Raw genomic sequence first — 15,811 nt, 5'->3', positions numbered from 1 at the left:
ATTATTGTTCATGTTTGTAAAATAGGTGTGATAATTCATTGGTTATAGAGGATTTGATGAAAAAGTATTGTAGAAGTTCTTGGAATATTGCTTAGTATATAAACAAGTGATCACAAATTGTTCATTGTTTTTCCCTATCCTTCTTCCTTCTTCTAGCGTATGGAATTCCGGTTAACTATCAGTTAGTATCTTTCTTTCCATAATTACAAAAATATGAGAAAGAACTCTCTTACTCATTTTTGTTCAAGTGAGACATACAACAAAGTAGAAGAGGCAGTGTAGTTGTCAACTAGGACATAGGTACATGGAAGGACAGATGAGTGACGTGGTACACATGTACATTGGGTGGATAGACTGTGTTGTGGAAAGCTGGATGGCCTGTGTGGAGATCTCGGTGGGCTGGCTCCTAGGTATCTCTTGTGACTTGTGTGCTTTTCCCTTGCAGTTCCTGAGGGAAGACCTCAATTACCATGACCCGACAGTGAAACACAGCACCTTCCATGGTGAGGATAAGCTCATCAGTGTGGAGGACCTGTGGAAAGCATGGAAGTCTTCAGAAGGTAATAGGCAGCTTGGTTGTCAATCTTTGTTGCTGGAAAGGTTTAGAGAAGACAGAAGAAGATGGCCAGGGACTTGGCTTTAAAAGTATATGAGGATAAAATGCTTTGTAAGAGCAAGTTATTAAAATGGTTCTACATATAGTCACTGAATAAGACTGAATCTAATCCTCGGGCTGGGAGTGGTGAAAGGTGCTCCGGTGTTGGAGCTGCTCTTTGTTGGAATTTTAATTGAATTCCATTGGGTCCCCACCTGCCTTCTCACCACCGACCCCACTTTCTGCTCTTCTCCAGAAATAGGGGGCTTGCTGGCTTTTTGAGGCAGCCCCTTCCTTTATAGCTCCCCACTTGGTCTCAACTTGGTCTCTGCTGAGACCTAGATGATTCAAAGATTGGCTGGAAGTAAGATGCATTCTCCCCCTGAGTCCTCTCTTTTGCAGGTTGTTTGAAGGAAACATGTTTTCTCAGTCTCCTCCTTGTCTTGGTTTCCTACCTGTGAACATTTTTGTTACTGTCTTAGATCATAGCTCCTAGAGTTGGACACAGACCTGCAGGGGTGGTTTGACCAGCTCAGAGTTGAACAGGACTTTCAACTTCTTAGTTCTGGACCCTGTATGCATCTTGTCAGTGCAGCCTGATTAGCTCCTGGAGCCTTCAACCATCATGTCGTTCTGTGGACTCCTGTTGAACTTATTAAATAAAACTTGAGTTATTTCTGATGCAGAAAACTGTTAAGCCATGACTACCATTTTTTTTTTTTCCCCTGAAGCATTTGTTTCAGAGCTCTGAGTGAAAGAGCATATCTAATTGTGTGAAGCTTGACAGAGAAGGAAAAAACAGGGTTTTAGTCTCCTCTCCATCTCGTCTGTGGTTAGTATTCTTTGATACTAACAAGATTGGAGGCAGTTTCTTCGCAGGGTCTTATAGGGAGGTCTTGAGGCTAAGAAGGGTTAAACTTAAGTGACCACCAGGGCCCCTTCTTTTGTAGGTGAGGAGCCTTTGGCTCAGATTTACAAAGTGATTGTTTGTTTTCATGTACTTAGTAGATAGCAGAGCCAGGACTTAGACCTGGACCTTCCTGTCCCCAAGTCAGTGCTTTCTATGCCATCCTGGTTGGAAGTACTGGTCTGGTGGTAGAGAAACCCAGTTTTGGTAGGAAATGAGGCTGTTTCTATTTTTGTTTTAATCTTACCTAGGATTATAGAATTTTAGATCTGGAAGGGATCATGTATAATTTAGGTCGGAAACATGAGATTATCCATTTAAAAGAAGCGTAAGTTAGCTATATAGACAGCTTTCTGGAAATCTTTAGGAGCTGAGTTCCTTGTGGGGGCTTTTTTTTAATAGCTCCTGAGCAGCTCTGGCTGTGTACTGTTGCAAGATCAACCAGTGAAATGATTTTTGGAATTATACCAGCACTGCCAGGAAAAATCTTCTATTAGTTCTGTTTAATTTTAGTTTTCTTCTTTTTTCTCTAACTACATGAGGACATGGCGCCTGGGTTTGAAAAGTGGGTTTCATTAAGTGGGAATTTGGAATGAAGATGGCAGGGAAAGCATTCCTGGCCTTCTCTGTAAACTCCACAGAAGTAGCTGGGAAGGGAAAGTGACCAAGAGAGGGCAGAAACAGGGAAGAAATCATAAGACTAAAATGCAGCCAAGACAGTTTTCTGGTAAGAACTTTATTCCTGGATTCAGCAACTATTTGGAACACTTCCAGATATGTTCTAAATGACAGGAAGATGAAAGACAATGGAGTGAGTTTTAAAGGGTTGGTTCCCATTACTGAGGAGCAGAGAAACATTCCAGTGTGCTGGGAGGTAGCTCATAGCTAAGCTGCGAGGTGACATGTATGTTTTATGATCACTCATAATGTACCATGCCTGGTATGTGCCATGCCAAGCTAAAAGTTAGAATCTTCGTGTGGACTATTCCTCGGACAGTTTGCTTCATTATTTAGAACAAGACCCCTAATCTCTGGAGTGATGATTTCCAGAGCTACAAAAAGCACGTGATCTTCTGGCGCTGGCACAAGCCGGCTGGCCTGAGTCCTGCTGGAGGAGATAGATATCAGCAGTGTTCGTTTGTGTGCAGAACATTCACCAACTAGTGCCAGTACCATCTACATGATTAGTGTTGTTAACATTTTCTGACTGATGGTGGGAGCCAGTGTTTTCTCAGTGTTATTTAGATTTTAACAGAAAAGCCTGATAATTGCTACATTATTAGCCAGTTCTAGACTTCAGTAATAAAAACAACAAGAACTAAAAAGCAACTTTAATATTTATATAGTATTTGATATATGGTAGCCACTGTTGAGAGTGATTTATATAGATTAACTCATTCGTTTTACACAAAACCCTCTGAAGTAGAAATACTATGATTGCCTCCATTTACAGCTGAGAAATATGAATCAAAGAGAGTGTGTAATGAAATAGTGCAATATGATTCTTTCACTGAATACCCAGTCAGTGCAGACTTCACAGGTTAAGGGCATAGTCCCCAAGAGGACTGCTGTCACTTAAGCCACCTAGCAGCCATAAACTCTGGGTGTTTCCAGCCACCTGTGCTCTGACCGACTGGCTATAAATCATGGGTTCCCACTACTCCTCTGGTTTGATAAATTTGCTAAATGACTCACAGAACTCAGGAAGGTGCTGTATTTATGATTACAATTTTATTAAACCAAACGATGAGAACAATAGGGCGAGGCTGGGAGGGTCCTGAATTTGGAGCTTCTGTCTCTTCCCCTGGCATCAGGACCTATCACCCTCCTGGCACATTAAGCATGAATGTGTTTGCCGACCAGAAAGCTCATCTGAGCCTCAGTGTCCAGAGCTTTTATGGTGCTCCTATTACATATACATGATTGATTGCATCACTGGCTCCATGAAGGGCCTCAGTCTGCACCCCTTTGTCCTTTCTGAAGTTTGGGGCTACTATCTCCTTCCCCAAAGCCCCAATCCACTAGTCACCTCGTTACTGCCCCCCCCCCCTTGCAGAGTCATCTCATTTGCTCAAACTCAGGTGTGATCCAAGGGCGGCACCATGAATAACGGAGGGAGGGATTCTTATCACCACCTTGGAAAGAAATTGACTGACGTGAAGACCAAATTCTTTGTTACACAAAATTAAGTAAGAAAGAGCTGAACAAACTGGGCTGGGGAAGAATGGAGCGCAAAGTGTAACTCCAGGGGTCCCAGCAACAGGAGCTAGGGGATTGGCCTTTTCTAATTGGCTACTTTTAGATGTCTCTTCTTCATTCATTTGTATTCTAAGTATCTTTGCTCACTGGTCAGATGTGGCGGAGGGAGAATTAGATTGGAAAAGTCTGGATCACAGACTTATGTGGGGTAGTGGCAGTGAGAGAATATGTATGGGCTGGGAGGGAGTGCAGCAATTTCCAATCCCTCTAAGACCCTGTGGAGAGGTGGGCAGGAGGGGGGCAGGGCGGAGGGGGGGGCGGGAGGGGGGTGGCAGTTCTTTAAAGGAAGGGAGGTCAGGTAGATTTTGTAGAATCTTTGAGAACCCGAATTATTGTTTGCATATTTGAGCCAGTAGAACCAGTAACAGTGCCATTAGAGGGGTGGTGGGAGGCACTGACCTAAGAAGATTCTCCTCTAAAACACGGTTTCCATTCCTCTAAACAAAGTGCATCATTACTATTTTTTCTCCCCTTTCCTGGACATGAGATTTCAAAAGATGCTATCAGCCAAACAAAGTAATAATTTCTTTCCCCAATTGTGTGGATCAAAGACGTCTCAAACTATCAACTTGGATTCTAACTAAATAATATGATTCCAGTGAAAAGCAAAAAACCCAGTATTCTAGTGTGACTTTGAACTTTGCCTTTAGAAAATATTTCTTCTCTACTGGGAATAATTTGGAAATAATTCCAAATAGTAATTTGGAAATAATGACATAAACTCAACAGATCTCCAGTTCTGTCTGTACTATTCTTTGTAGGATGGGTTTTTCACAGGAGGCTGCTGGAACAGCACTGGCAAAACAGGAGGCTTTTAGAGAGAAATAGAAATAAATCCAATGAAAGACATGAAAGACCTGTATACTGAAAACTACAAAATACTACTGAGAGAAAGTATGTCTCCTAAATAAATAGAGAGATGTACCTTATTTATCAGAAAATTCAATATTGTTAAGATGTCAGTTCTGTCAAACTGATCAAGCTTTTATGTAGTCACTGATGAGTTGCTTCAAGAACAAACAGCCAAAACAACTTGGAAAAAGGGAAACAAAGTTGGAAGGCGAACACTATCTAACTAAAAGAGTTATTATAAGACTATTGTAATCAAAATAGCATGGTATTGACATAAGGACAGACAAATAGATGAGCAAATCAGAATACAAAGTCCAGGGCACCTGGGTGGCTCAGCTGGTTAAGCATCTGCCCTCATCTCAGGTCATGATCCCAGGGTCCTGGGATTGAGTCCCGCATCAGGCTCCTGCTTCTCCCTCTCCCTCTGCCTCTCTCTCTCTCTGTCTCTCATGAATAAATAAATAAAATCTTAAAAAAGAAAAATAAGAAGAATACAAAGTCCAGAAATAAACCCATACTTGTATGGACAACTGATTTTTAATAGAAAGTATAAGGCAATGCAGTGGGAAAATGACAGAATTTTCAACAAATGGTTCTAGAACAATTGAGACATCCATGAGCACAAAAAAAGAACTTAGATCCACACTTAACATATACAAACACAACATACTCAAATTAATACAAAAGAGATCAGGGGCCTAAACATAAAATCTACAACTATAAAACTTCTAGAGGAGAACATGGGAGAAAATCCTTGTGTGACCGTGGGTTAGGCAAGTATTTCTTACATACGGCACCAAGGGATGATCCACAAAAGCACAAAATGAAAAACTGGCCTGCAGAAAAATTAAAACTTACATTCTTCAACAGAAAGATAAGCCACAGGCTGGGAGAAAAATCTTTGCAAAACATCTATCTCATAAAGGATATCCATTTGCATACACGTGTCAAAACTCAAAAAAATTCCATACACTTTCAATATTTACCCTGATTGTATTATCAATTATAACTGAATAAATCTTTCAAAAAGATGAAGTTGAAATAAGGCAGCATCATAGGAGATGCACATAAAATACAGGAGAGAGGCAGAATCCTCAGGACTTGGTGACAGAAATAGGTGAGAGATGCTCAGTTTCCTTTATTAAATGTGGAGACAAGTAAGAACTTCAAGTAGCTATTTAATATAAACCGAAAATGACTGCAGTGTCAAATCACCGCATTGATACTAGTGGGGGGGTTTCTCTTGTTGGAAAACAAGTATCTAAAAGAGATGGGGCGCGTGGGTGGCTCATGGTTTAAAGCCTCTCCCTTCAGTCCAGGTCGTGAACTGACGTGATCCCAGGGTCCTGGGATCAAGCCCCGCATCGGGCTCTCTGCTAAGCGAGGACCCAGCTTCCCCTCTCTCTCTCTGCCTGCCTCCCCACCTACTTGTGATCTCTGTCTGTCAAATAAATTAAAAAATTAAAAATTAAAAAAAAAAAAAAAAGAATCCAAGAGAAAGAAAAGTCAATTGTATCTTCCACCCCAAAAATGTAGCAACGATGGCTGAGGTATTTAACTCAATGACTTAAAGATTCTCTTAGCAAAGTAATTTTTATGTAGCTAAAACCACAGGATAAACATCTTTCTCCCTGGGTTTATGTAAAAGCAAAAAGGGGATGCCTACTCTTTTATACTGATCAGACTTCTGAAATGATTCAGACAGAAGTCTGATGCCACCTGCCCCCACTGGGTATGTCAACACAGAAATCTTCTAAGGAAAGTTTTACTATTTTCTTTTCCAATCTGAATGTCTTTAAAAAAATCTTGTGGAGGCACCTGGTTGATTGAGTTGGTAGAGCATGCAACTCTTGATCTCACGGTTGTGGGTTTGGGCTCCATCTTGGGTGTTGAGATTACTTAAATACATAAGGTCTTAAAAAAATTCTTCTTGTCTGATTGCCCTGATTAGTATCTCCAGTACAGTCTTGAAGGGAAGTGGTAAGAGTAGGCATCAGTGTCTTTTTTCTGATCTCAGGAGGAAAACATTCAATCTTTCACGATTAAATATAATATTAGCTGTGGGGATTTCTTTTGCAAAAGCGTTTGGTCAAATTGAGGAAGTGACTTTCTATTACTGATTTGCTAAGAGCTTGTATCAGGAATGGATGTTGGATTTTATCAAATGAATATTCTGTGTCTATTGAGATGATTGCCGTTTTTCTATTTATATTTTTTAAGTGGTGAATTATGTTGATTGTTTTATAAAGATTTTATTTATTTGAGAGAGTATATGAGCAGGGGGAGGGGCAGAGAGAAAGAGAGAATCCCAAGGAGACTCGATGCTGAGCATAAGCCCAGCTTGAGGCTTGATCTCACAACTCCAAAATCATGACCTGAGCCAGAATCAAGAGTCAGATGCTTAACTTCTGAGCCACCCAGGCACCCCCACATTGATTAATTTTTAAATGTTAATCCAGCCCTGCATTTTTGGGATAAACCCCACTTGGTCATTATCCTTTTATTATATGGTTGGATTCTATTTGCTAAAATTTTGTTTCAGATTTTTGTATCTTTGTTGATGAGGGATATTGGTTCATAGTTTTCTTATAATACCTTTGTTTTTGGTATCAGGATTATGCTGGCCTCATTGAATTAATTGGTAAGTATTCTTCAATTTTTCAGAAGACTTCGTATTAGAATTGGTATTATTTTTCTTCAGATACTTCCTAGAGTTCACCAGTAAAGCCACATGATCCTTGACTTTTCTTTGTGGGAAGGTTTTTATTAATGGTGTCAGTTTCTTGAATAGGTATAGGACTAAGGTTATTTATTTCTTCTTGAGTGAGCCCTTTTAGTTTATATCTTCAATTTTGCTATTTCATTAACTCATCAAATTTACTGGCATACATTTATTCATGATCTTTCTTAGTATTCCTTTAATATATTAATATGCTCAAGGAACCAATATTTATTCTCAAGAATTTTCTCTATTGTTGGCTATTTCATTGATTTTTACATTAATCTTTATTATTTTCTTTCTTTGCTTACTTTATGTTTAATTTGTTCTTCCTTTTCTAGTTTATCAAGGTGGAAACTAAGATCATTGATTTGAGGCCTTTCTTTTTTCTTTTCTTTCTTTTTTTAAAACTTTATTTTATTTTATTTTTTTACAGATTTTATTTATTTATTTGGCAGAGAGAGACAGTAAGAGAGGGAACACAAGCAGGGGGAGTGGAAGAGGGAGAAGCAGGCCTCCTGCTGAGCAGGAAGCCTCATGTGGGACTCCATCCCAGAACCCTGGGATCATGACCTAAGCTGAAGGCAGACACTTAGACTAAGCTACCCAGGCGCCCCTCCTTTTTTCTAATATAGGCATTTAATGCTATAAATTTCCTGTAAGTCCTGCTTTAGGTATTTTTCAAATTCTGATATGTTGTGGTTGTTTGCTTTTTTTCTGCCTTGTAAAAATATCTAAAATGTAAAAATATCTAAAGTGAAAACTCAACTGGTGGTGAATTCTTATGTGAATCCTTATTATCACTTTTTCATTCTTTCTTTCTTTTTTTTTTTTTTTGGTCTGATATACAGTCTTCAATAACTTCATAATGTATTCCAAATTTATGTTATAAATGTAGTGAATAAATGAATGAAGAGGCTTCCATGCAAAAGGAATTCCAAGTTATTCTAAGTTACTCTTTTTTTCTTTTCCTAAAATTTTTAGTTAAATTCTAGTTAGTTAATTTACAGTATAATATTGGTTTCAGGAACAGAAATCCTTTTATGTATTTTTAAGACCTTTTTCTTAAGTCCCTGAACATCATATATCTTGGTAGATGTTCCATGTACACTTGACTGTTGTTGGGTGGACTGTTCTATAAAGGTCAGTAAGGCCCTGTTGGTTGATGGTGTTGTTCAAGTCTACTGTATCTTGCCTGATTTTCTGCCTATTGCTCTTATCAGTTATTGAGGGGGAGTATTTAAATTTCCAGCTATAATTGTGGATTTGCATATTAATTTTATGAGTTTTTCTTCATGTATTTTGAAAGTCTTTTACTAGGTGCATAAAGATTTAGGATTTTTTAAAAAAGTCTATTTACTTAAGTAATCTCTACATCCAGTGTAGGACTTTAAGTCATGATCCCCAAGATTAAGAGCCTCATTCTTTACCAAGTGCCCCAAGATTTAAGATTATTATGTCTTCTTGATTAATTGACCTCATTATTGTGAAATGATATTCTTTTTTCCTGGTGTTATTCTTTGCTCTGAAATCTCCTTTGATATTAATATGACTTTGTTTTAGTATTATTGGTTTTGTGTATCTTTTTCCATCTATTCACTTTTAATCTGTGTGTGTGTGTGTGTGTGTGTGTGTGTTTGGGGGGAGAGGGGCAGAGGAAGAGGTAGAGAAAATCTTAAGCAGGCTTCATACCCAGTGAGGAGCCTGACTTGGGGTTCGATCTCATGACCCTGAGTTCATGTCCTGAGTTGAAATCAAGAGTTGGGTGCTTAGGGACACATGAGTGGCTCGGTTGGTTAGGCAGCTGCCTTCAGCTTCAGGTCATGATTCTAGGATCCTGGGATTGAGTCCCGCATTCGGCTCCTTGCTCAGTAGGGAGCCTGCTTCTCCCTCTGCCTCTGCCTGCCACTCTGCCTGCTTGTGCTCTCTCTCTGACAAATAAATAAACAAAGTCTTAAAAAAAGAAAAATAGATTTGGATGCTTAAGCTACTGAGCCACCCAGGCACCCCATTGTGTTTTTATATTTGAATCCATTTCTTATAAATAGTTTGTGCTGGGGTCTTACCTTTTTTTTTTTGCAATCTGAAAATCTCTGCCTTTTAGTTGGGGTATTGAGACCATTTACATTTAATGTGATTATTAATGTGATTAGATTTTAGGCTACTATCTTGCTATTTGTTTTCTGTTTTTTTTCCTGGTGTTTTTTATTACCTTTTCTACTTTTGCTGCCTCTTTTGGATTGATAAGTGGTTTTTATGATTCTGTTTTTTTTTTTTTTTTTTAAATTGGTTTAACTCTGTTTTGTTATTTTGGGATTGCTTTAAGAGATAAAATATGCATGTTTAACTTATCACAGTCTACTTTCTAGGGATATTAGTATTTTGTTTTTTATTGACACACAAATTACATTAGTTTCAGGTGTACAGCATAGTGATTCAACAATTCTGTATGTTGTGCTGTGCTTACCACAGCTATAGCTACTGTCACTATATAATGCTACTGCAATTGCTGTACCACTGATTATATTCCCTTTGCTCTACCTTTCACTGCTGTGACTTAATTCATTCTGTCTGGAAGCTTGTATATCCCACTGCACTTCACCCATTTTGTCTTTTCCCCTTGTCCCTTCTCCTCTGGCAACCTCAAGTTTGTTCTCTGTTTTATGGGTCTGTTTCTGCTTTGATTTTAGATTCCACATATAAGTTAAATCATATGGTATTTATTTTTCTCTGTATGACTTATTTATTTCACACAATGGCTTCCATCTGTGTTTTTGCATATGGTAAGATCTCATTCTTCTTTGTGGCTGAGTAGTGTTCCATTGTATATATAGCATATCTTCTTTATTCATCTACCAATGGTTACTTAGATTGCTTTCATGTCTTGGCTATTGTAAATCATGCTGCAGTAAACAGGGATGCATACATTTTTTTTTTCAAATTAGATGCATACATTTTCTTTGGGTAGATACCTAGTAGTAGAATTACTGAATCATATGGTAATTTTATTTTAATTTTTTAAGGAAACTCCATACTACATTCCATAGTGACCACGCCAGTTTACATTCCCACCAATAATACATGAGGTTTCTCAAGATATTATTATATCTTATCACATATATAGTGTAAGAACCACACAGTAGTGTACTTCCATTTCTTCCCTCTCAACCCCAGTTCCACTCTCTGCATTGTAGCCTGAAACTTTTCTCAAAGCCAGAAGCTAGGGCAATTGTATCACCTGCCTCATTTATTTACTATCTCTCAAAGATCACTGTCCATTCTAGGCTGATGTCCAGTGTCTTGAAAACCATTGTTTCATATATTTTGTCTTTTTTTTTTCCTCCTGTTTTTTTTTTTTTTTTCATTTTTTTTCTTTTGGTTGTTTCAGGAAGGAGGATGAATTCCATTCTTGTTACTTCATCTTAGCCTAAAGCAGAAACCTCAGCTTAATTATCTTTTGCTTGGATGCTTTCATACTATTCTTGACTCATTCTAGCTCTATTGCAGTTTGTCCTTTGATTGGTTCCAGAGAGATCTTTCAAAAGTAAATATCTGGCCATATCTCTGCTTACATTGTTCAGTGGCTTCTCATCAAAAAAATAAAATAAAAAAATAATGAAACAGTCACGCTAGGATACCAACTTCCTGGTTGGAAGAAACACTCTTAATTGGAACTTGGATGAATAAAGGTATTGCTAAAGATGGTACAAGTAAATTCCTGTGTAATCATATATGATAATCATATGTTATTTTGAAGATATAAAAATATTGGCTCTTCTATTGGTTAGGTAACACTTGAGTTTCTATAGAATTAGCAGTAAGCTTAGGTTACAACTGCTGTCTCATTTTGGACTCAACAAAATAAGGTACTTGAAAGCTCATTAGTTGTTGATGAAACAGATTATTATAGAAAATGCCATTGATTTTTTAAAATGTTTATCTATGGGATGTTAGATGCATTAAAATTAAATGTCCATTTGTAATCTCAATGGAATTATCTCAGTTGGGGGAAAAAGATCCTATATGTATATATAAATAAAAAGCTGATTGTCTTTTATATCCTGAGAGTTTTTTCATATTTTAATACTGTGTTTCTCCATCATGTCATGCCCTATTCACCTTTGTAGTATTGGCCCCAAAAGTTACTGTAAACATGTCTGCTTTAAAAAAAGAAAAAAATTAACTGAATACCTTCTATATACCTGGCATTGTGCTAGATTAGCATATCAGGCCCATGCTTATTTCTGTGATCTACTTATTTTTCTTATTTTTTTGAAAAATTTAATTAAAATTTTTTTATTATGTTCAGTTAACTACTGTATATAGTACATCATTACTTTTTGATGTAGTGTTCAGTGATTCATTAGTAGTGTATAACACTCAGTGCTCATCACAACATATGCCCTCCTCAATACCCATCACCTGGCTACCCCATTCCTCTATGCCCCTCCCTTCTGAAACTCTCAGTTTGTTTCCTGGAGTCCATAGTCTTTCATGGTTCATCTCCCTCTCTGATCTCTCCTCCTTTAGTTTTGCCTCCCTTCAGCTATCATCCTCCATGCTATTCCTTATGTTCCACTGAGTGAAACCATGTGATAATTGTCTTTCTCTGCTTGACTTAGTTTACTTAGCATAATCCCCTCCATTTCCTTCCATTTGATGCAAATGTGGGTATTCATCCTTTCTGATAGCTAGTAATATTCTATTGAATATATGTACCACATCTTCTTTATCCATTCATTTGTTGAAGGGCTTCTTGGCTCCTTCCACAGTTTGGCTATTGTGGACATTGCTGCTATGAACACTGGGGTGCATATTCCCCTTCTTTTCACTACATCTGTATCTTCGGAGTCAATACCTAGCAGTGCAATTCCTGGGTCATAGGGTAGCTCTATTTTTAACGTCTTGAAGAACCTCCATACTGTTTTCCAGAGTGGCTGTACCAGCTTGCATTCCTACCTACAGTTAAGAGGGTTCCCCTTTCTCCACATCCTTGCTAGCATTTGTTGTTAACTGTTTTGTTCATTTTTGCCGTTCTAACTGAGGTAAGGTGATATCTTACTGTGGTTTTGATTTGTATTTCCCTGATGGTAGTGATGTTGAGCATTTTTTCATATGTGTGTTAGCCATTTGCATGTCTTCTTTGGATAAGTGTCTGTTCATGTCTTCTGCCCTTTTTTTGATTGGATTGTTTGTTTCTTGTTTGTTGAGTTTGATAAGTTCTTTATAGATCTCAGATACCATCCCTTTACCTGTAATGTCATTTGCAAATATCTTTTCCTGTTGAGTGGGTTGTGTCTTAGTTTTGTTGACTGTTTCCTTTACTATGCAGAAGATTTTTATCTCGATGAAGTCCCGAAAGTTCATTTTTGCTGAAATTTTTAAGTTTAACTTAGTTAAAATATGGTATATTACTAGTTTCAGAGGTAGAACTTAGTGATTCATCAGGTGCATATAACACCCAATGCTTATCACAACAAGTGCCCTCCTTAATGCCCATCACCCAGTTACCCTATCTCCCCATCCCCTCCAGCCACCCTGTTTGTTTCCTGTAGTTAAGAGTCTCTTATGCTTTGCCTCCCTCTCTATTTTTCTCTTATTTTATTTTCCCTTCCTTTTCCTTATGTTCATCTGTTTTGTTTCCTAAATTCCACATGTGAGTGAAATCTTATGGTATTTGTCTTTCTCTGACTGACTGATTTTGCTTAGCATAATACCCTCTTGTTCCATCCATGTTGTTGCAAATGGCAAGCTTTCATTCTTTTTGATGGCTGAGTAATATTCTGTTTTATGTATATCCTACGTATTCATTATCCATTCATCTGCGGATGGACATCTGGGCTCTTTCCATAGTTTGGCTATTGTGGACATTGCTACTATGAACATTGGGGGTACAGGTGCTCCTTATTTTCTACAACTTTTCACCACATCTCTTCTATGGCTGCACTGATTTATTTGCAGTTACTGGGATATATAATTTCCTTTCATCCCTTACTGCTTTCATATATACTGTTCCCTCTGTCCTTCCCCCTGTTGACCTGATTAAATTCTATTTGACATTTAAGACTCAATTTAAGTATACCCTTCTTTAGGAAATTTTCCCCTGAAACCATATGCTAGGTTAGGTGCCAACTGTGTTCCCACAGCTCCTTACCCTTATCTCATATTGGCATTTAGCACATTAATTGCAACTATCTGTTCCCTTGCCTGTTTTCACACCAGACTGCTTGAGGACATTATCTTACATGATTTTTATATCTTAACACCGAGCACAGGGCCTGGCCCAGTGTAGGGATGAGGGAGACGAAAGTTTGTCCTTGCCTCTGCCATTGTGTGATCTTTTTTTTTTTTTTTTTTTTTAAAGATTTTATTTATTTATTTGACAGGGAGAAATCACAAGTAGGCAGAGAGACAGGCAGAGAGAGAGAGAGAGAGGAGGAAGCAGGCTCCCTGCTGAGCAGAGAGCCCGATGCGGGACTCGATCCCAGGACCCTGAGATCATGACCTGAGCCGAAGGCAGCGGCTTAACCACTGAGCCACCCAGGCGCCCGCCATTGTGTGATCTTAAACAAGATCATTCGACATTCTGACACCTAGGTTCTCTTCCTGCTCTGCAGCCACGTCAACCTGGTTGGTGCAGGGTGGCCTAGTGTGCCTGTCACATGAGGCCTGGGCCTGAGGACCGGATTCTTTTTGCAGTGATGATTCAGGGCTCGAGGTTGACACCACATCAGAAAACCAAGACCCCTGCCTCCTTCTAGGCTCAGATGGCAAGCTGCTAGTGAAAGCCGGAAGGAAACCATTTATAGAGACAAACCATAGGCCTATGCTATGAACTACTTTTGAGGGAGGGCCACTTTGGTAAGATTCTATAGGTGTCTGGGAGTGTTCTCTATCCAGAGGAGCCAGATAAGAAGCTAGGCTTTGTGATGCCTTTTCTGTCTCACTCTAGCAATCAGTCTGTTCCTTTCTTGGTCCCCCTGCATCACCCCATACATACCTTTGATGTAACACTTATCACACTGTCTTATCCTCATGTGTTTTCTTATATGGCTCCTTCTCTAGAAGAGAGCCCTTGTGACAAAAGTTGTGCATATTGGTCTCTGTATGTAGTAACTTACCCAGAACCTAACAGAGTAGGTAGCCAAAGATAGCTTGGTGAACAGTGAGGTTAATAATAGCTAATATTTCCTTGGCATTTATGTATGCTAGGAGCTTCCCATATGTTCGCTTTGCTCTTGTGATGTGAGACGTGTGGTTCTCACCATTTTATAGGTGACAAAAAGGAGGCCCAGAAAGGTTAAGTAACCTGTCTGTGATCCTACATCTAGTAAGCATCAGATCCCGAATTCAAATAGAAACCCACCTTCTTAACCACTGTGCTGACTGGTTGACCAAAGGGCTGAGCAAAAGCTGACTGAGAGATCAAGTGACTAACAGCTGTGTGAGGGAGATGCAAAGAAGGGACTGGCAGACGTAGTTTTCTTTTGGGATGTGGGTTTGAAACCACAAAACTAAACGAGGGCTTCATTTGGAGACACCACCCGTCCATTAGGGGAAAGAGATCATGATTCAGGAGCCCATTTCTTAATGCTTATTCTTTCTCTGGCAAGAGAAAGAATTGGCCATGTCTGAGGATCTGTTCGGGCATATTCCCGGAGGTATCGCTATAGCTCAAGTGCTAGGGGGTAATGCTTACTGTTGCATCTTTCTGGAATGCCCTTTACCCCGAGTGTGCACATGGCTCATACCTTCATTTCACTTTCTGTTCCAGTGTCACCTCATCAGAGAGGCCTTCCCCGAACTGATCTGAGGAAGTACCATTCTTTATTCTTTTACTCTGCTTTATTTTTCTTCATTGTACTTATCACCACCCAACATAGAGTTACTTGTTTATGGTGTTTTAGTTTGTCTCTCTTCACCAGCGTATAAGCACCAGGGATCTGTGGCTCTGTTGTGTGTACTGTTGTATCCCTAGCTCTTGGAGCAGTGCCTGGCAAGTAGTAGGTGTTTGATGTTTGTTTTTTCGGTTTTTTTCAGTGAATAAATGATTTTGGACTTTGAGACTACCGGTGTGCAAGGCCTTTTATCATTTGGCCTCAGTAATACCTCACTCTTCTTATTTCTATATGTTACCCTTCGACTCCAGACAAATTGGAGTTCATGTTCTCTGAACAGGCCTCACATTTAAAGTTCTGTCTTTGCTCACACTTCTTTCCTCTTTCATATATATGTTAAAATCTAGCATTCTAAAATGGCCAGGTATTTGGCAATCCTGAATGACTTCATTTTCGGGGGGTTATTTCAGAATAAAGTAGGAGAGTTAGTTGGTGTTTAGCAGGCCTCGGAGAGGGAAAGGAGCTTTTCTGGAAAGAGCAAAGACCTAGAAATCTGTGACCAATGTCCAAGGATGCATGAGAAAATAGTGCAAGATCCTGATTCTATCTAAGGTCTGCTGAAGTAAGAGCTACGACCGAGA

At 38.9% G+C, this 15,811-nt stretch overlaps 1 protein-coding gene across 4 annotated transcripts in view; it reads left to right on the top strand.

The window, feature by feature from the left end:
- STIM1 (stromal interaction molecule 1) overlaps positions 1-15,811 on the top strand; it is a 191,202-nt gene that overhangs the window by 132,395 nt on the left and 42,996 nt on the right. For all 4 annotated transcript variants that reach the window (XM_059409699.1, XM_059409690.1, XM_059409719.1 and 1 more), the window contains exon 3: positions 446-560. In XM_059409699.1, the coding sequence (XP_059265682.1) occupies positions 446-560 (115 nt within the window). The remainder of the gene's footprint in view (positions 1-445; positions 561-15,811) is intronic.

Source organism: Mustela nigripes, chromosome 1, assembly GCF_022355385.1.
Source record: "Mustela nigripes isolate SB6536 chromosome 1, MUSNIG.SB6536, whole genome shotgun sequence".
Lineage (NCBI taxonomy): Eukaryota > Metazoa > Chordata > Mammalia > Carnivora > Mustelidae > Mustela > Mustela nigripes.
This window is presented reverse-complemented; position numbering and strand designations above follow the sequence as displayed.